Here is a 21202-nt window from a genome sequence, read left to right as displayed (position 1 = left end):
AAAGTCTGAAAAGGAATAGGTAGAAGCAAAAGCTTATTGCGCCTATCCTAAATTAGCCAATAGGCTATAGGCTAATTTACATACGTTAACATAGGCTATTTAAAATATTACACACTCAAACCACAATATTGTTTGTCAATGAATGAAGAATTTTTTTTATAAATAAGCATTTTTGTGTAGTAGAATATAATATTCTCATGGTGTTATAAGAAACAAATACATATTTATTGTTTGCAAAAGTATTTAAGTGAAGTCTGCTGGGGGAAAACATAGGCAAATAAACAACATTATTTATTAACACAAGTTATGTCACATTAAATTAAACAAATAATAGAAAACCCAGTATCCAAACTGTAAAATACTGTATTAGCCTACCATCCAAACATATTCTGAATTAAAAGTTCTCTGACTTCTGCTCCTGCAGGATGCATTCTGCCTTGATGTGGGTTCAAAGGATCATCATCATCGTCATCATCATCAGAAACAGCATCTTCCTCACCATCGGCTCCAACGGCATCAACTTCCTCCTCAGGAAGCTGGACATGTTCCCTGACTGCAATGTTGTGGAGAATTGCAGTAACCACAATAACAGAACAGCTTTTGGTGGGGTTTAGCTTCAGGCCACCACTGGACTTGCTGATGCAGCGAAAACGTTGTTTCCACAGTCCTATAGCCCTCTCCACTATAGAGCGTGTCCTTCCATGGGCCTGATTAAACCTTTCCTCTGCAATGGTGGCTGGATGCTGCACAGGTGTCAATAGGTAGGGGCGAAGAGGATATCCACTGTCTCCCAGGAGCCAGCTATCACCAAAGCCACCTTCTTCAGCCATCTGGCAAATTGCCGAATTGGCCCATGCAAAAGAGTCATGTGTGCTTCCAGGCCATTTTGCCACAATGTCAGTGAACATTCCCTGGTGATCACACACTACTTGAACATTAATGGCTGGATAGCCCTTCCTGCAAATGTACAAGGGCTCATTTACCTTAGGGCTTAATACTGGGATTAGGGTGCCATCAATGATGCCAATCACTCTGGGGATGTTGTCAAGATCATAGAATTGTTGATTGGCCAGCTGTATTTCCTCGGGAGTTTTGGGGAAAACCAGGATGCTCTTCATCAGCTGTAAAAGCAAAGGTGTTACTGTTGTCACAGTTTTGCTGACTGAAGACTTGCTGAGCCCCAGGCCATCACCCACCACCTCCATAAAGCTTCCAACAGCAAAATAACGCAGTGTAGCTAACAACTGCACCTCTGGACTTAAGGCGTAGTTCCTTCTTGTTGCCCTCTGAAGGTGTGGTTTTACTATCTGAAATAATTCAAGGATCTTGGTCCTTGGAAGACGGAATTTTCTTAAAATTGCATCATCAGATAGTGAGTCAAGAGGGGTAAAATTTGTCCTTATGTGGGCATTTATATAAACTGATTGACTTCTCAGTCGCCTTCTGTGCTCCAGCTGTAAGAATCTTTGTAAAGCTGCCATTGTTGAGCACTTGAAAGACACATACACACAGTTTTATTAGGAAAGCCATTAGTACACCTGCTTTTGAGTTAATAGAAACACCATGGCTAATAATCATTCTAAATTAATTAAATTACTACAATTAATTATTACCATCTTTGATTTGTTATAGTAATAAGGTACAACATTAATATATTGTTGATTTGCTTTAAAATAGACTGTTGTCATTCTGTTATTTCATAATTTTCATTCTTCTCTTAAGAATAGTCTTAGTACTTAAGAGTGTTTTGTGTTATGTTTGGCTTATATTGTCATTGATGATATTAATGTTGTGAATGAACAACATTTTCATTTACTTTATGGTCTATGTGATGGTGGCTCACCACTAAAATATAATCAAAGTTCCATTTCATATGTTTCATTATCAGGCTTGGTCACGTTATTCAGTTATTTAATAAATGATGACATGGCATGGTAAACATGCTTCAGCTTCACTCAGTAATGCCTGCATTTTTATATGGCATTAATATAGTACTTTGAGTCAAGTTACAATAGTATGCTCTTTTCCTCATATTAAACTGAATGCCCAGTGTATTAGAAAAGCACTTGAAATACATATTACAAAAGAGTATATTTGGCCATAACATTTTTTATGTATTTGTATTTCAGTTCAACTGCTGAAGGGTTTTAACTTCATCACTCAAAAACAAATTGAATGCCATGCACCACACAGCTTCACCAGAGCCCCATTTGCCAGAAGTGAGGCATGATGGCCAACAATGTAGCAAAAAAAAAAAGAGGATTACATCTGTGGATCTGAAAAAAAAGAAAAAAGATTACATGGCTGTCAGCCACACATGATTTGACTTTCCATACTGAGTAAATAACACAATTTTCACTTACTGTCGGTTGGTAGAAACATGGTTAAAGAGGGCTTGCTGGCTTGTTGTTGCAGGAGTTCCAATTTAGCCCTCCTATAGGCCATAACCTCCTGATGATGTTGGCCTTTCTGCTCCTTCAGGGCCCTCAGTTCTCTCCTGATTCCCTGGAGTTCAGATAATTTCTTCTTCTCCGACTGAAGCAGCTTCTCACTGCAGCCACAACGTCCCCTGTTTCTCCTTTGGCGGAAGATTAATGGCTGGTTTTCTGGAATGCCAGAACGACGTTGCTCAGCACATGAGGAGGCCTCAGACTGAGGGGAGTCAGAAGAAGGAAGCAATAGCCCAAGACCAGGACTCATTGCTGATGTTCCAGGGGCAGGTTGGAGGGGTTCTGATGTTCCAGGACCAGGGTGGAGGGGGCCTGATGTTCCAGGGGCAGGTTGGAGGGGTTCTGATGTTCCAGGACCAGGGTGGAGGGGGCCTGATGTTCCAGGGGAAGGCTGGAGGGGTTCTGATGTTCCAGGACCAGGGTGGAGGGGGCCTGATGTTCCAGGGGAAGGCTGGAGGGGTTCTGATGTTCCAGGGCTCAACTTTGAATTCAAAGGCCTGGTTGACGCACATGCATCTATGCCTCCAGGGATCCCTTCCAAGGCCTCAGGCCCCAGAATGGCCAAAACTCTCTCTTCCTCTGCAGTCAGAGGAGGAATGGAGTTGATACCCCCACCAGTCTTTTTTGCTTCCCTTCTACGTGCTGCAGCCCTCCGTTTTGACACACTTGCAAAGTCCGTCCACTTTTTTCTAACTTCTTCTGGGCTTCGCTCATAAACATAGCCAGCAGCATTTATTTTTTGGGTGATTTCTGCCCAGGATTTTTTTTTATCAGCATTTGTTACACAATTTTTCAGCTTTGAAAACAGCTGTTTTTTTTTATTCTCCACCTCTTCCAAAAGAACTGTAACTTCATTTTTTGAAAATTGTGGTTTTCGCGTCATTTTCATATAGGTCATATGAACACATAGCTGTATGGCAAGGGGACTTAAATAGGTAGGCTAGTGATCTTAAGCAAAATATGCAACAGGTGTACACAATAGTATAACAATCACAGTGATCATTGATCAACAGTAAAACCCATCATTTATTTTCATTTTAATTGTGCTGATCTATCAATATTCAATAAGAAATTAATAAATATGAAATTGTGAAATTAATAGTTATAGATTTTTGGGATCAGAGAAGACAACATTGTGTTTATATATGTTTATATTTTATTGTTCAAAGAATGAATGTTGAGTTGTTAACGTAATTACTCCACATCGTCACTAAGAAAGCGCAGTCGAAAAGAGAAAAGAACCAAATTTACAGCAGGTGTACGTAAAAATGGCCCTGATTAATGCCAGGTCTGTGTCTAATAAGACGTTTATACTGAATGACTTTTTTATCCGCCGTGGCCTGGATGTTTTATTTCTAACGGAAACATGGGCTGGAACTGATGAGTCATCAATCTTTGGAGAACTTTGTCCATCAAACTGTTGGTTTATTAGCACTCCAAGATGTGCTGGTAGAGGAGGTGGGGTGGCCATGGTTTTTAGTAATCAGTTTAAAATACGGACAGTCTCTGCTGGAAACCTTTATACATTTGAAGCGCAATGTGTACTAATAGAATCTGCTGCAACTCCGTTAGTATGTTTCTTGGTCTACAGGCCTCCAAAGCCAGATAAAGACTTTATAAATGAGTTTTCTGACTTCATATCTAATTTCATTGCATCATATGATCGTTTGCTAATTTTGGGTGATTTTAATATTCACGTCTGCTGTCCTGGAAAGCCTATGGTCACTGAGTTTAATTATGTCCTGGACTCCTTTGGTTTTATTCAGCATGTGGATAAGGCTACACATGTACTTGGACATACTCTTGACCTTATCATGTTAAATGGGTTTTCTATTGATAATATAAACATTTATTTATTTATGCATTCTCTTTTTCATGGTAATGCAACATGAAGTGCTACAACAACAATCCTCAAAAACACAACAAAAATACATTCCATGACAAGAAGAACAGGAGTAGGATGAAGAAAAAAAAAATCGTATAAACTCCTACCCCAATCTTATATTAAGAAAGTCACAAATTAGATGGCCTCACCAACATAAGAAAAAGAAATATGCATATACATATACACACATTTAAACAAGAATAAACAAACAAAAAACAACAATAATGCGATAATGACAACTTTCAAAACATAAACAATGACAAAACCATCGTTGTTATAAATTAACAATTTTTACATTCATCTTTGTACAGATTAAATATCTTCTGTTTATACTGATATTTAAATTGAAGAATATTTGAACAACATTTTAATTCGTTTTCTAGATAGTTCCATCTTTTCACACCAGAAACTGAAACACACATTTGTTTGAGGGTATTTCCAGCAAAAGGTTGTTTAAAATCATTATTTCTTCTACTTGTCTCACTATTTAAAGTAAAAAGGGTTTGCAATCCATGCGGTAACATGCTGTGTTTTGCTTCATATACAACTAATATAGTTTGTAAAGAAACCAAATCCTTCAATTTAAGTAGTCGTGACCTCAGAAACAGTCCTGTAGTATGTTCTCTTGGAGCAACTCCATTAATTATTCTTATAACCCTTTTTTGCAAAATAAACAAAGGCATTAAATTAGTGAAATAAGAGTTTCCCCATACCTCTAAACAATACATAAAATGTGGCAAAATAAAAGGACAATATAGGATTCTCATTGCCTCATAATTTAACATAAACTTTACTTTGCTCAAAACCGCAATGTTTTTACAAATTTTACTTCTTACATAAGCTATGTGTGACTTCCATTTAAATTTTTCATCAATGAGTACTTCTAAAAACTTAAATTCTGACACTCTTTCAATAGTTATTCCATTTAAAGTCAAACGAACATTATCAAGACATTTTTTATTTGTAAACAACATAAATTTTGTTTTACTTAAGTTCAATGACAATTTATTTTTGTTAAAGGTCCCATGGCATGAAATTTTCATTTTATGAGGTTTTTCAACATTAATATGAGTTCCCCTAGCCTGAATATTGTCCCCAAGTGGATAGAAATGTTGATGGGTGTAAACCCGAGTTCTGGCTGTCTTTCTCTGCCTTTGAGAAAATGTCAGGCCAGACGAGCCAATCCTGAAGTCTCCTGTTATGACATCAGAGCAGGAACGGTTTCCTCCCTTTCCTCCGCCCAGAGAATCTGCCACGCCCATGCAAACGCTCGAGAGATCATGGGTTGTGAACGAGTGAATGCTGCAGTTTCTCAGTGTTTGGATGTACAAATGAAAACAGAAGTCTTTCTTCAGTTCCTTCTGATCTGTGATCATTGATTTCTGATGTGTAGCTAATTATTTATTATTCGCGCACACACTGCGGCTTCTCTCTCTCCCGACAGAACGGTGTTTTCATGTTTTCTATCTTGTGAGTCAGTGTTTTGTACGTCCTCGTCGCGTCTATCTGTTCTAAAATGTGCATACAGTCATGAGTTTCTGCTCAACATCAGCAGAGTCACATCTTTAGAGATAAACCTCACACACGCCGAAGCTCGGCCTTCAACATCCCCGACCCCCAGTACTGCATCTGCCCACAGCGGAGGCACCAAACGCGGCGTGAGATTAAGCAGAAGGGGGGTAAGCGTGAGGGTATCCGGCTAGGCTAGCCAGCTTTCCCCACAATAAACTGGATTACATTCGATTACTGCTGTTGTGTCTTTGTTTGCGCTGTGTAAGTTACTCAATGCGCATCACTGACGCTATTCATATGATTGGAACATATCCAGAAATAATGCTTTAATCAAACTTACTAACTCGTTCATCTCGCTGTAATGGTAACGTTACATTGCATGTGTTACAAAGTTGGTAGAATAATGATGAAGAGGACTCGGTGTGACTGGGACTCGTGTTTATTCAGAACTCTCAGATACAAACACAATAAACTCGCGCTGACAGACAACGCTCTCATAACTCAGTAGTTACTATAAATAACTTTGTTAGCAATCGCTCCGTCTCCGTGATGTCCTGTTCGCGAACGAATCATTCTTTTGAATCGGTTCTTTTTAGTGAACCGAACCAGTTCACCAAATCGGACTGAATCGTTCTAAACGGTTCGCGTCTCGAGTCAGCGCTGATCCATAATTTACTAACTTTCTGACATGAGTGACAGCCCCTCTGACTAGAAATAAACTAATAACCTGAAGTATATTCTAGTAACTACAACAGTTCACCCTGAACTGAGACATGCTGAGAGAACTGATGTGAAGTGAACACAGGTCCATCTGTCTCTGGCAGACTCGTGCCTGCTCGTGCCTCGTTAAACCACGCCCCCTCCGCTCATTTAAAATGCAAAGATGTCAGCCAATCACAACAGTGGGCGTTTTTCCTGAGGTCTCACAGCAGACACGCCTCTTGAAGCAGGGCATTCAGCCACAGGGCAAACAGCAGTATAGAAAAAATGCCTTTTATTTCTAAATTATGACATTTTATGATGTAAAAATCATACTAACAATATAAGTACACCTCAGGAAACACTATAAAATAATAGAAAAATGCCATGCCATGGGACCTTTAAACCATTTCTGAAGTAGGACCAATTCTTGTTCAATAGTTTACATTAATATTTTTAACATCCACCATCAGATCAGCTCTCAGTTTCTACAGCTGAAATAATGGCCATTATTTTAGAGGAAGTTAAAGCACATAAGGCATCTGTCATCTGTTCAGAGTCCATGTCTTCTTGATCAAGTCCTCAGACTGGAACATCTGTATGTAGACGAGATCTTTTAAAGGAGATAAATCAAATGAGTTTATATTTGTTTGTGTTCCGGCACATGTGGGTATTGAGGGAAATGAGAAGGTTGATGCATTAAAGGCAGAGCATATAAACATACAAGTTCCACTTAGCAAATCAGAGATTAAAGTCATCATTAAAGATTATATTCATCAGATGTGGCAGGATATATGGGATCGGGAGGAGATTTCTACAACATTCAGAAAGAAGTGATGGTTATAAAGCAGCGTAGTCTGGGACGGCAGGAGGAAACCATGAGAACAAGGTTGAGAATAGGGCACAAGATTAAATAGCTGCTGAAATGTAATAGGACAACATCAGACTGGATTATGCCTTCATTGTGGACAAGTGGAAAATGTCACACATGTACTCTTGACATGTAGAAAGTGTTCTGGAAAAAGGAAAGAACGAGAGACGGCAATGGGAAATTAATTAAAAACTCTATTGAGTGCCTGGATCACAATCTATAATTAAGGATGCTATGATATTTCTGAGAGAAACTCAGCTTGAAACTTCAGAATTTGTGTTGTTTTCCCACACAGTTTATAAAATGACATCCCAATGAGTTCACACCTCAGTCCAGAAGATGGCGGTAATGCTCCTCGTTTGATAAAAGCCACAGAAGAAGAAGAAGAAGAAGAAGAAGCATCTGCGCATGCGCATTCTGAGGAAACAGCGTCATCAAAACCGAAAGTAAAGTCTCGATTCTAATGACAAGCAAACATTTGGAATTAAAACTGTAATCTGTCTTCATAACCGGACATAACCATCACATCTCGGTAAGTTCAGTTATCATCTTCTGATATCATGTCATATTATTGCTCCATCGCTCTCATAATAAACCCGTGAGACCTTCGTTCATCTTCAGACACAAATGAAGATATTTCTGATGAAATCCGAGAGCTCTCTGTCCCCTCCATAGACAGCAATGTAGCAAACACTTTCTCAACTACAGCCTATAAAACATTTAAACGATTTTCAGTAAATAATGGTAACCTCAAGAATATAAGAAAATTAAATATTAGTTAGACAAATATTTGATTCCTCCTATTTCCCCCAAAGATGCGCCATTACCGTCTGCGCTTTGAGAGGAATGCGGGACTCAAGCTGGATAGACCTTCTCGAATATCTTCATCTTCATATGTTCTGCTGATGTTGCAAAGCAACACTTGTTGTAAAAGGTCTGAAGAGCGGATTTTATCTTCCTCAGGGTCAAGACATTTAGGCAATGTTTGATTATTCACTGCCAGAGAAAACCAAACTAAAATCACCGGCGTGTGTGAAATGCGCCATTCAAATAAACCAAACTTGACGCGCCTTACCAAGTTTAATAACAAGAACAAACTGTGTTAAATAACATTTGAAGTAAAAAGGTATTCGTCCTACAGTGTTTTTTATACTTTCCCACAGTAAAGGATGTGAATAGTTATAATAGACTTAATTATAAGCAAACGAAAGGAAGAAACGTTTATAATCCCCTGCGAACATGGCGACGTGAGGGAAGATTTGGGAAAAGAAACGAGATGTCCATGTCCATTGGGATAAAATGGACTAGGCCTATTGTTAAAATTCACGAAAAATCGAGTGACCTGATCCAGATCGCAAAACAGAATGAAAAAGTGCAATCTGACATAATTTGCTTTCTAGGCTAAACAAAGCTTTGTGCTTCACTCCTGTGGTAATATTCACATGAACAGCATTCACATACAAAACCCTGGGTTAGTAAAAAAAAAAAGTAGAAAATAGTCTTTATGTAAAGAGATATATTAAAATAAAAAGAGCTCAACTCTTAAGTGGAAGGAACCTATTTTTTCCCCCTCACGTGCAACCTAGCGGATGAGGCATTATTTGGGTTAGTAAAAATAACGAAATGATAGTTTTAAGTAGAAAATAGTAATTATGTAAAGAGATATAGTATATTATCTACCTATTTACCTAATTACCATGTTTTACTGTAAACATCGTCAACTGCCAATTTAGGGGACATCGCCCAACCCTAGTGTATATGGCATTCTTCTTTCAGACAAATACAATCAGAGTTATATTAAAACATATCCTGGTTTTTCTAAGCTTTATAATGACAGTGAAAGGCAGCCCAAACCTTGAAGCTCAAAAAAGTGCATCTATCCATTATAAAAGTGCATCTATCCATTATAAAAGTGCATCTATCCATTATAAAAGTGCATCTATCCATTATAAAAGTGCTCCACAAGGCTCCAGGGGTTAATCAAGGCCTTCTAAAGCGAATCGATGGGTTTGTTTAAGAAAAATGCCCAGATCTAACATGTTATAAAGTAAAATATCTAGCTTCCGGCAGACCGCCCAGAGCCGTGTTTTATGATGGATAGATGCACTTTTATGGACTTCAAAACAGAAACAGCCATTCACTACTATTATAAAGCTTGGAAGAGCCAGGACATTTTTAATATAACTCTGATTGTGTTTGGCTTAAAGAACAATGTCATACACACCCTAGGATTTCATTTTTGTGTGAACTAAGCCTTTAACTGAAAGCAACTTGACCTGATATATCTTAAAATATGCCAGTGTCATTGTTTTGTCTCAAGATTCACACCAGTAATGTTTTTTTTTCTAAGGCACATTTAAAAAAAGCTACTTACATTGTCCTATTTGAACTAAGCCCTAACCTTGGCTTAATCTAAGAGCTGTCTGTATAACCGGGCCAACGATTACAATATAAGGACAATATCTGGCAGTTTTGCATTTCCATCTATAGTTGCAATCATCTGAAGTCTTCGTGAGTGAGGCTGGATCAAACTGGAGCTGGCGTAATCTCTAGTAACCTTGCTGTGCATCCTGAGATAGAAACAGGAGAGTAACAGGAGAACGATTAGCATTAGTTCATATTATTTCAGGCAAAAGATGATAATGTGCACTTTTACTATTTAATCTCATATAACTAGCACAGTTTTTTGGTTGTTGTTGTCAAACAGACCCCAAACCTATAAATGTTGTGTACACTACTGTTCAAAAGTTTGGGTTCAATAAGATTTTCTTTTTAAAGAAATTCATATTTTTATTTAGCAAGGATGCATTAAATGATCAAAACAAAGTGACAGTAAAGACATTTGTAAAAGACATATAGACATTTATAATCTTTACAAAAGTTTATATCTCAAATAAATGCTGTTCTTTTGAACTTTCTATTCATCAAAGAATCCTGAAAAATAAAATGTATCACGGCTTCTACAAAATATGAAGCTGTTTTCAACACTGATAATACTCATAATAATGTGTGTTGATCATCAGATCCTCATATGAGAATGATCAGTGAAGGGTCATGTGACTCTGAAGACTGGAGGAATGATGATAAATCACAGGAATAAATCACACTTTACTATATATTCACATAGAGAACAGCTGATCTACTACACTGTAACAATATTACAGTTTTTAATGTATTTTTAATCAAATAAATGCAGCATTGGTAAGCACAAAAGAGACATCTTTCAAAAACATAAAAAGCTGTACCAACCCCACACTTTTGAACATTAGTGTATGTTAGAGATTGTACTTACTAGTCGTATGAGTATTGGAGATTTTCTTTGACAGGAGATTCGCTCCAACTCTGCTGTGGAGCAGAACATCAGGATGGAAGAATCTAGAAACATAAGCAACCATATTTAGTATATAATGCCAGTTTATTAGAAGGAAAGAAGCTAAAGAAGAGGAGAAAAGCAAAAAAGGAAAGAAGAATATACAGAAAATAATGTATTAAGAGTTGATGTTTTTAGGTTTACTTGTTAATTATTGCTCATACAGTGTCACTTACGTTTGGATGTCAAAGCCTTCTTTAAATTTATAAATTTGGAAAAGAAAATAATGTAAAATCATGGTGATATTACTTGAAATATACTGTAAAATAAATGCATATTAAGTTATTTAATGAACTTCCTCAGTTCAGCTGTTTCCTACTTCTCTGTCAGGAGCTTCCTTCAGGAATGTTGGGATCTTGGGATCTTCATCTCTGTTGTAGAGGGGTTATTTTGTCCCTCCTGAAATCACACAACATTTTTTTACAATTTTTGTTTACCAATTTGCAGCTAATTTTTGCGCTCCATGTAATTGACTTCACCGATTAACAGTGACGTTACAGTTTATACTTTTAGGTTTTTGACACCTACCATTGACAAATTACCAGCAAAACCTTTACAAAACGATCAAAACCTCTCATTTTCACATAAAGATTTGATTAAAAGCTCAAACTTTCATAAACAAGAGCTCAATCGATAGTTAGCCGAGATGCTAACGGTCTTTTTCCAAAGACACTAAACCATTTATTTAAAGTAAATATTCAACAGAAGTGTGTCAATTACAAGTAAGAAGGTGTCAGGAACAGTTGTGTGTATTATTTGTGTGATTTTAGAGACTAAACTCACCTGAAAGTAGTGAAAACAACAGCGACAGAAGGAGTTGTCGTATCCCGTTTCCATGGCAACTCTCCGCCGTTCATCACGCACGCGCAATAAAGTCACAGTCACGCATCATTTACATAAATAAACTAGAATTAAAACATTACATACATAAAAACCTCATTAATATTAAATCATGAATTAAAAATGTATTTATATGTAATTCATAGGCGCAAAAGCCACCCCTGCACTTGATGGTGAGACAAAGTGGCACTTTTATATTAGTTTTATATTATATTAGTTTAATAATTTGTATTATTTTGTTTAGGAACACTCAACCTAATTATTTCATTTTAAAGTGTGATTGCATGCAGACAGTATTTTTCTATACAAATGCTTTGCTTTGGTTATATGACTAGCAATATTAAGTCTCACTGTTTTTTATTAAGTGCTTTCAGATTCTTTTTAACTGTAAAAATAAATTAAATAAATATACATATAAAATAAATGTACTTTTATAAAATAAAGGTGTCACACTTTGGAAACTTCAAAGACTGCCCCTTTTAATATCAGCGACTTCTATAAATTTGTGAAGGTACTTACATTTATTTTATTTTTTTTCCATAATGAATTAAAATACATGTACATCCCATTTCCTTCTGAATTTAGTTCAGGTCTTGTCATTCCTCTAACCAAGTTTCAACATATATTAGACGTTGTGATTTTGACATATGCGTCGGCCATATCGTTGAGGAGTCAACCTCATTTCAACGTGGAATCGACGTTATATTTTCAACGTAATAAAGTTCTGATGTACCGACCAAATAGTGAACGTTGATTCAACATTGAAATTTGATCGACGACTGATACTGACCTTTACAACCAAAAATCAACGTTGAAACGACGTCTGTTTGCTCTCTGGGATAGGCCCTATACAATTGCAGATTTACACCCTTGAGGTTATTTCCACTGTTGTGATGATTGCTGCTGCTCGACCCCTCCACCCCCACACATTTACATTAGAATGAAGGACATTATTACACACATAAGAATTATTACAACCAAAAATGAAGTGTGTCTGTGTGGAAAGTAACTGCATGCGTCATCTACTCGGGCCCTTCACAGAAATGAATGAGTGCAATTTCAAACGATAAACATAATATGCACTGTTGCTCCGTATTTAATTATAACTTCAGATGCATGTTATGTTCATTTGTAGAGCCCTATGAAATCAGTTTATTTTTTTTCCAAATTCCAGAGGGAAAAAAAAAATTCCAAATTCTTTTTTTTATATATATATTTTTTATTCTGGATGGTTATATTAAATTGTATTAATTAAAAAGCATGTCTAATTAATTGAAATCATGAAACTTATTTAACATAAATTTATTAATTAAACAGCAATTTATTAAACGTTTAACAAAATATATTTATTTGTTTTATGTATTTAAATTTTTCTGGTAATCAAATGAAGGCAACGAAACACGTATCTTTCATTCCAATGAAAATTAAACAAATCCTTTAATTTTTGTACATGCAAATTTCTACACAACAGAGGTTTAGGCCTGTTAAAATTATTACATTAGGCATAGGCTAAGCTACACTGTCCAAACTTTTATTTTGATGGGTTGCCTTGAAGACATTTTTCGGTGTGTGTGTGTTATGATGATAGTTTCTCTCAAATGAAATGGTACAATGCTCGTGAAGTGTAGGGCCCTATGATTTCCGCGATGCAGAAAACGCAGACTCGCGGAATCCAGTCATAAAAATGGAATTTAATGTTTAACACGGAATTTGTCAAATTTTGGATGAATAAATCCAATGCAAGTCAGCACACTTCAATCAAATCACGATATGGACTACTAGTGTATGTGCATATTAAACGGCGAAAATAATATTTAAATATGAATCCTGCATGTGTTATGTCTCTGTGTGAATGAGTTGTGAAGGCGAGTGTCGCGCGTGCTGCTAAACGAAACCGCGCGTCTGCACCATTCATTCCATGACATTCCGTTTGTTTTTATGAATGGATTCCGTGATCCTGTACGCGTTTTCGGAATCGCGGAAATCATAAGGCCCTACACTTTCTACAAGATGCACGTTCATGCGGACAAAAGGGGGATGTCGTGGTAATGAACACCACAGCAACCACTTGTGCATCCGCGCTGAACGCGTATCGTACATAACAAGCATTTTAGGGGCCCTTGGCTTGCGGGGCCCCAGGCGTCGCCTACCTTTGTTTAATGGTAAGCCCACCCCTGTTCACATTGAATGGAGAAATTCCTAAGAGGAGTTTACATTCAACACACATTTGACAATAAAGACATTTCAAGACAAGACATTATAATACACTCATTTGAAATGAAAGATAAACATGTTTTCCACCATGTCTTAATTAAATGTTTTTAACTGGTGTGCTGTAACTGACCTGCCTCTGGGTTTCCACGGGTCTTAAAGGTGCCCTAGAATGAAAAATTGAATTATCCTTGCCATAGTTAAATAACAAGAGTTAAGTACATGGAAATCACATATAGTGAGTCTCAAACACCATTGCCTCCTCCTTCATATGTAAATCTCGTTTGTGAAAAATACCACAGAAAAATAGGCGAATCTCAACATAACAGAGTGTGACGCAACCGTCGGGATCATTAATATGTACGCCCCCAATATTTACATATGCCAGCCCATGTTTAATGTCAGGCGAAACTGCGCAGCCGAATCATCGGGAGTTCTGCAGGTAAACAAGCGAGGATAGCGGAAATGGCAGATCATGGAAACAAATGTTATGTTCCAGGCTGTGCAGGGGATGTGACTGTTCATACCCTTCCCACAGATAAAATATGTCAACAGGCATGGTTGATGTTTATTTATAATCGGATACCGCAACAATTTAATTCAAAGTTGTTAGTTTGCTCAGCCCATTTCACCACGGACAGTTTTTCAAACCTGGGACAATATCAAACAGGCTTCGCTCCGCGTCTGATACTGGAGAACTATATTCCCCCAAGCAGGAAGTAGTGATTTTATCCACTTATGGACTGTCTAAACAATTTCTGATTAAATAGAACGTTTCTTAGAGAGACAACATTAACGATAATATCCCTGTTGTTGTCTAGATCCAACGCAAGATGCTAGTACAGTAACAATAGGAAACGCCAAGTAGCATACATAACTAAATAGTATGTCTAATGACAAAGGTTAATATTATTTCCTGCCAGTGTTGTCATTAAATTACAAAATACAACCGTAGATGCGTATGTCGATCCCTTTTGTCGGATAGAAATCTAATTTAGCCTATATTTCATCAACAACACATAACTCAGGAGCTAACTACGTTAGTTTAGATGCTTATAGCTCACTCAATCCTTCTAGCTAACATCACCTTCGCCACCACTTAAGTTGAAACGATAGTCATTTGAAAACAAAAACAAAGTTGTGACTTCTGACGTGTAAAGTTAATGCTATATGCTTGTTATCGTTTAGGCTGAAGTTTTAGTATGGACGTGACAATTTTGCAGGTTCTTAATGAAAATAAATACTAAACTTACCACTCAGAAGCGTCCTTTTCCAATCTCAAAACAATTTGTTGTTCCTCAAAATCTGCATCTTCGTCAGAAACAGGCTCAAACATATAAGGTTGAATGCCTAATCTCTCCATTGTCATGACGGATAGTGTAGATGTGTTTGCTATCATTGAGCCGCGCAGTACAACAGCCAATCAGAGCAGAACTCAGCATTAATATTCATGACCCTTCCAAATAAGGCAAAAACAGACCATTTCATCCTGGGGAAGATTTCTAGAGTTGTAAATGGACCTGTAAAACCGTATCTGGACAATTATTGACCTTAAATAAGCCACATACCCTCTATGTAGATATCAGAGAACTATTTAAAATATTGTTTCAAATCATTCTAGGGCACCTTTAAAAAGTCTAGAATTTCAAAATCAAAATTTTAGGCCTTAAAAAGTCTTAAATTCGCTGAAGTATTGAGTTCTAGGTCTTAAATAATTTTAAACGGGTCTTAATTTTCCTACGTCCATGTAACACTACTTCTATTGCTCATTTAAATACTTCTGCAGCGCTTTAGAGTGTGTGTGTGTGTGTGTGTGTGTGCGTGTGCGTGTGCGTGTGCGTGTGCGTGTGCGTGTGCGTGTGCGTGTGCGTGTGCGTGTGCGTGTGCGCGTGCGCGTGCGTGTGCGTGTGTGTGTGTGTGTGTGTGCATGTGTGCGCGCGGGCGCCCGCCATCCACACAGAGATGAAATACTGCTAAACAGCCAGTAAACAGCGGACACATAGCCTACTGCTAACACGTTTTCATTTCTTCTTCTTCGCTGCTCTAAACAGCGGTTCTTTGTGGCAACACAGCACAACTTCCTGTGTCTGCAATGCATTGTGAGCAGTGAAGAAGAACCGTGCAGTGGTTAGGCAAAGCTCGCGGTCATAACTAGGTCTTGTTTAAGGAAATGGTATCGGATCGGTTCATGGGTTCAAGTACTCGCCGATTCCGATGCCAGTATTTTTTGTGGTATCGGTGATGTTTCCCATACTAGTATCGGAATCAGAACAACTCTAGTGTGTGTGTGTGTGTGTGTGTGTGTGAGTGTGAGTGTGAGATATTAAGAGTTGTGTTTGTTCTCAGTGTTTCCATATGCAGGTCTGAAGTCAGTTTCTCATTATGGAGAACAGAGAGAAGAGGAAGAGGAAGAGATCTTCATCCCCAGATCCCAGCTGTGTGTCTCTGAAGAGTGACAGATCCATGATTCTGCCTCTTAACTTCAGTGATGGAGCAGTGACCTCTGATCCCAGCTGTGTGTCTCTGAAGAGTGACAGATCCATGATTCTGCCTCTTAACTTCAGTGATGGAGCAGTGACCTCTGACCCCAGCTGTGTGTCTCTGAAGAGTGACAGATCCATGATTCTGCCTCTTAACTTCAGTGATGGAGCAGTGACCTCTGACCCCAGCTGTGTGTCTCTGAAGAGTGACAGATCCATGAATAAGCCTCCTAAATTCAGTGATGGAGCAGTGACCTCTGACCCCAGCTGTGTGTCTCTGAAGAGTGACAGATCCATGAAGGATCCTCCTAAATTCAGTGATGGAGCAGTGACCTCTGACCCCAGGTAAGGATAAACCTGTAGTTTAACTAAATCTATGGACAAAATTTCAGTGATAGAAAATAGTGTTGTCATGGATCGATACTAGGGCTGCTCGATTATGGAAAAAATCATAATCACGATTATTTTGGTCAATATTGAAATCACGATTATGTAACACGATTATTTCACATGACTTTGGGAATGTGTTGTATTTATTAAAAATACACCTTTCAACAATTCAATTGAAATTGTAACATTTGTTGTACTTTTTGAACTATTAAAATAAATAATATAACATATATTCAAATCAAAGTATAAAAGTATTCACGTAAAAATGATAATCACAAATAAATAAGATCAACAATATGGTTCGGCTAGATATGCTTTTCAGGTACGTCTAACATTAGTTTTCAGGTACAGAAATGTCTCAAATGTAAAATAACATTGCATATTTGAGTGCATAAATTAAAGATGAATCCTATTAAACTTACAAAAGTTATTCAATCCGGATCGGATATGCGTCGTCTTTATCGACTGTATAAAGTTCACTTAAGGCATATACAGACTATGTCTGCTAGGATACTCATCAAGATGGACATGTTGACATACGTTTTGTGTGAGTTTGTCCGTTCAAGAGCAAGACTTGAAAGAGAACTCAATATTTGCGCGCTGAGAGACGTGTGCGCGCTCTCGGATGAGCGCACAGAGATACATTTTCTCACAGCGCGCGCGGCTTCTCATTCGCGTCTTCTGGCACTAAACACGGGTGATGACGGGGAAAACGACTGGTCATATTCAAACATACGGCAGCACTCGCATGCATTGAACAAAGTTTACAAAGAGAGAATTATTTGAAAAATATGAGGGGAAAAAAGGACGTTTACACGGCACCCCTGCTCTCGTCAGTTTTTGTTTCTTTATTAGATTGTCATAGGTCACTCTGTTTAATTTTCAAGTGGTTAAACAAATTCGTGATGTTCCCTTGCGTTGCAGCCACTGCCATGTAGCAAATCTTGCACGTAACATGTTTCTGCTCGTCATCTGATTCCTCGAAGCCAAACTGTTCCCAGACAACGGAGTTGGTTTTGCCTTTTTTGCTCACCAAACGCTGCTGTAACTGCCCTCCTTCTGCCATCTTTACTCGCGCCGAGTTTTTAAATTCCAGCGGATGATATGCACACGAGATTCCCGAACTGAGAGAGATTTGTGGCTTCGGGAGGGGCGGATGAGCGCATGCGCGTTTCATTCAGAACGCAAGGCAAAATAATCGTTTTTTCTCGATTGTACTATTTTGGTGATCGTTGGGAGGCAAAATCGAAATCGAAATCGAAATTCGATTAATTGCACAGCCCTAATCGATACTGGAATTTCTAACTTCGATACGATACCTAAAAATTATCTCTATTCGATACCATTTTCGATACCACAGGGGAAAAACGCTGCATAAACTGTCAAATAGATATTTTTAATACAATTTATTTTTTTGTCCGTCTATTGAAAGTCTAGGCAATTAAACATTTCTTCTGAAGAGATCCCTTTATATGATAAAGCTTTTAAGCCTTTTCTCATAAACGTTGATCAATCACTAGTGTTCGACCGATATATCGGGCCGATATTTGTGTTTTTACGTGTATCGGCATCGGCAGATTCAAGGCTGCTGCGTTCGCCGATATTTTTTCCGGCATTATTTACAGACAGGCGTCCACGGGCAGCTCTGAGCTACAGTTCATGCACCGCCCCTCCACTAGCAGAGAGTGCAATCTGCTCCTCAAAACAACGATACGTTTGAAACGTTCAAAGCATCTTTTAACTGTTTGACTTAGTTGAAATTTTGCCATACACTTTGAAAATGGAAACACGTTGCTCTATATGTGCTTGCAAACATGGGCGTCGGAACCATTGTATGTGGGACAAGACCGACCCACTTTTTACGATCAAGGATATTGGACCCACTCACGTTTATCGTCTCTAATCCAGCACATGTCTGTTCACCTACCCCTAATCGATAAACACTTATTATTAAAAACGTTAGACGCTTTATTTCCACTTTTCTAATATTTTCTTAATTTTTATTGAAAATAAATGCCTTTCCTATTTGATATGTGATGGGAAAAGGGAGAAGATTGAGCTCGGCGAAAGGCGGACTCGAACCGCGGGTCGATTTGTGTCAAAACTAGATGCGGTGCGTCTTACCCCTACACTACTGCCGCTCTCAATGATACGGCGATTTCCGTAATTTTGTCTTTCCGAACTATACGTTTAGCAAGCAAAGCGGTATATTTGTACTTTATGTAATTGGCATCTACTCCAGTAAAAAATTTCAGAGGACCCACCCACATTTTTTTTGCTTCCGACGCCCATGCTTGCAACTAGCTAAGCAAGTGTGTGCGTCCAAATGGAAAACGCAAATACTGAATGCGTCGTCTATAAAACTGCTTGCCATTGTATTTAGGGAAATATGCAAATAGCTCAGTTATAGGTTATCCGTATGCATACGGTAGCTGTTACGAACACGGGTCATGGGATTAAGTAATGCCGATGTTGTTCTGTGGTATTTGTGGGAGTTTTATTCAGCGACCACCTGGCTGAGGTTTGGACGCGTGTGTGTGTGTGTGTGTGTGTGTGTCTCCAGTGTTTCCCACACATAGACTAATTTGCGGCGATGCACCACAGAATCAACACCGATTACGTTTTTTGGCAGCCACCAAAGCAAATTTTTATCAGACTAAAGCCTTATTTGATCAGTGAGTAATGTAGAAACGGACTACTGCGATTGTGACAGGTGGTCGCATTGCTGAGAGAGAGAGAGAGAGAGAGAACCGTCACCGTCTTCAAACTGTCTTGCTCTCCCTCCCTCGCGCATATTAATGAAAATTAATTGAGATTTGACACGATGGTAAAAGGTCGGAACCGAAGTTTCACGTGGAGCATTGGGAGATTTTTTTCCTGAATTACGGCTGGTGTTGCTCTATAAGAGGTTAAGTTAAAGGGATAGTTCTCCCAAAAATGAAAATTCAATCATCATTTACTCACCCTCAAGTTGTTCCAAACCTGTATGAGTTTCTTTGTTCTGCTGAACACAAAATAAGATATTTAGAAGAATGTGTGTAATCAAGCAGATAGAGCAACTATTGACTACCATAGTATTTTTTTCCTACTTTAAATGTTCCCTTTTTAAATTGAGACTTGTAACATTATTATCATGATCATTGTGTCATTTTTATGATGTAAATTGAGGGAGCAAAAGCAGTATCGGCTCCAAATATGAGCTCAAGAAAATCGGCAGCCCGTATCGGTCATCGGCTAAGGCTGATGAAAAAAAAATCTGTATCGGCACTAAAAAATCTGTATCGGTCGAACCCTATCAATTACCATTGCAATTATCTCACAAATATTTGCTTACTAATTGCTTTACATACAGCACAATGAAGCTAGCCTGGCTCCGCCCTCCTTCAGTGCTCCGTCTGGGACTGCGGTATAGTCTTAGGTTTTCTCCGAACACAGTTTTAGCGGTCCAATAAGCGATCTGAGGGCGTGGCTGAGAACGATGACATTGATGTCATGTGCTAGTTTGAGTTGTAGTTCAGTAATGGCGGCGGAGAAAGATGCGAGTGAAGCAGTTCGGTCCGTTGTGGCACCGCTACCGAATAACCAGAAGTTATAGCCGGAGCAAGAACAATCTGTGCTGAGTTCTGTTGGTGGCCGTGATGTTGTGTCCCGGGAAAAGTGTGATTTTTCCAGCTCGCTCCGTTAGTGGTGAAGGAGTTGCTGAAGCCCCGGTAATTGTTTCTCGTGCGGTCGGAAGGTATGGTCATCATTTACAGGGGCTAGTCAGTCATTTTATTGCCGTCCGTCTCCCACCACCCGCGTAAAAATCCCCGGCCGAATGACCTCCGGCTTCAGACAAACACAAAGTTGTGTGGTGATTTAATTGCTGTCCAAATCCACATCTCTGAGTTTTTAGGAATATATCACTTCAGAATTCACTGTTAATATCCTTTTTGACCCCTGCAGAGCACCGTATGGCTGCGCTTCACTGTCATTTGGATTTCTAGACTTTTCTAGAGCGCTCAAAAAATAAACAGAAGAAAATCACGTAAACATTTGAATTGGGCCGTTATTTACGGCTGCATTTATTCTTGTCATACCGAGCATATGATATTTTATTTACAGCACAATCATGTAACGGACCACGTGAGCAGCCGTTCCCGATCACAAAACTCTCCACTGTGAATAAATCACAATCTGAATGAACAAGGTTTAATCACTGAGGTGCTGCACAGCTATTTTTACGGACTTCCATGTGAGAAACAGAGGCGAACGGCGCACAACATACGCCACGACCAAACGTCAGCGATTGGTTAAGGCAGATCCAGAGTGGCTCTGTGGAAGTTTAAAACTATTGGATCTAACCAGAGTTCCCGCCTTCAAGGAAGTGAACGCTGGTCAATGGAGAGCGGCCAGACTCTCTGAACAAATTAAATGTATGAGAGTCTGGTAGGACCAGGTACAAGGAAGCTTGATCTCAAATTTTAAAAGACGAGTAAACAGTAATAAAATAAG

The 21202-nt window shown here is 38.5% G+C and overlaps 2 protein-coding genes across 2 annotated transcripts in view; one reads left to right on the top strand and one right to left on the bottom strand.

Annotated features, from left to right (window-relative positions):
* Nucleotides 1-371: 371 nt before the first annotated feature.
* On the bottom strand, nt 372-1481 carry LOC307128614 (putative nuclease HARBI1; the record flags this gene model as incomplete). The annotated part of the gene is made up of 1 exon (XM_079820528.1): nt 372-1481. One exon carries the CDS (start codon nt 1479-1481, stop codon nt 372-374), a length of 1110 nt encoding a protein of 369 aa, XP_079676654.1.
* A 6355-nt stretch (nt 1482-7836) lies between these two features.
* LOC307128212 (protein NLRC3-like) overlaps nt 7837-21202 on the top strand; it is a 38629-nt gene continuing 25263 nt past the window's right edge. Inside the window, exons 1-2 of the mRNA XM_079819909.1 lie at nt 7837-7949; nt 16185-16663. Of these exons, the coding sequence (XP_079676035.1) occupies nt 16221-16663 (443 nt within the window). The 5' untranslated portion in view covers nt 7837-7949; nt 16185-16220. The remainder of the gene's footprint in view (nt 7950-16184; nt 16664-21202) is intronic.

This window comes from Gobio gobio (assembly GCF_949357685.1).
Source record: "Gobio gobio genome assembly, chromosome: 6".
NCBI classification, from domain to species: Eukaryota; Metazoa; Chordata; class Actinopteri; order Cypriniformes; family Gobionidae; genus Gobio; species Gobio gobio.
Note: the sequence above shows the minus strand (reverse complement) of the source record. Positions and strands in the feature narration are given on the sequence as shown.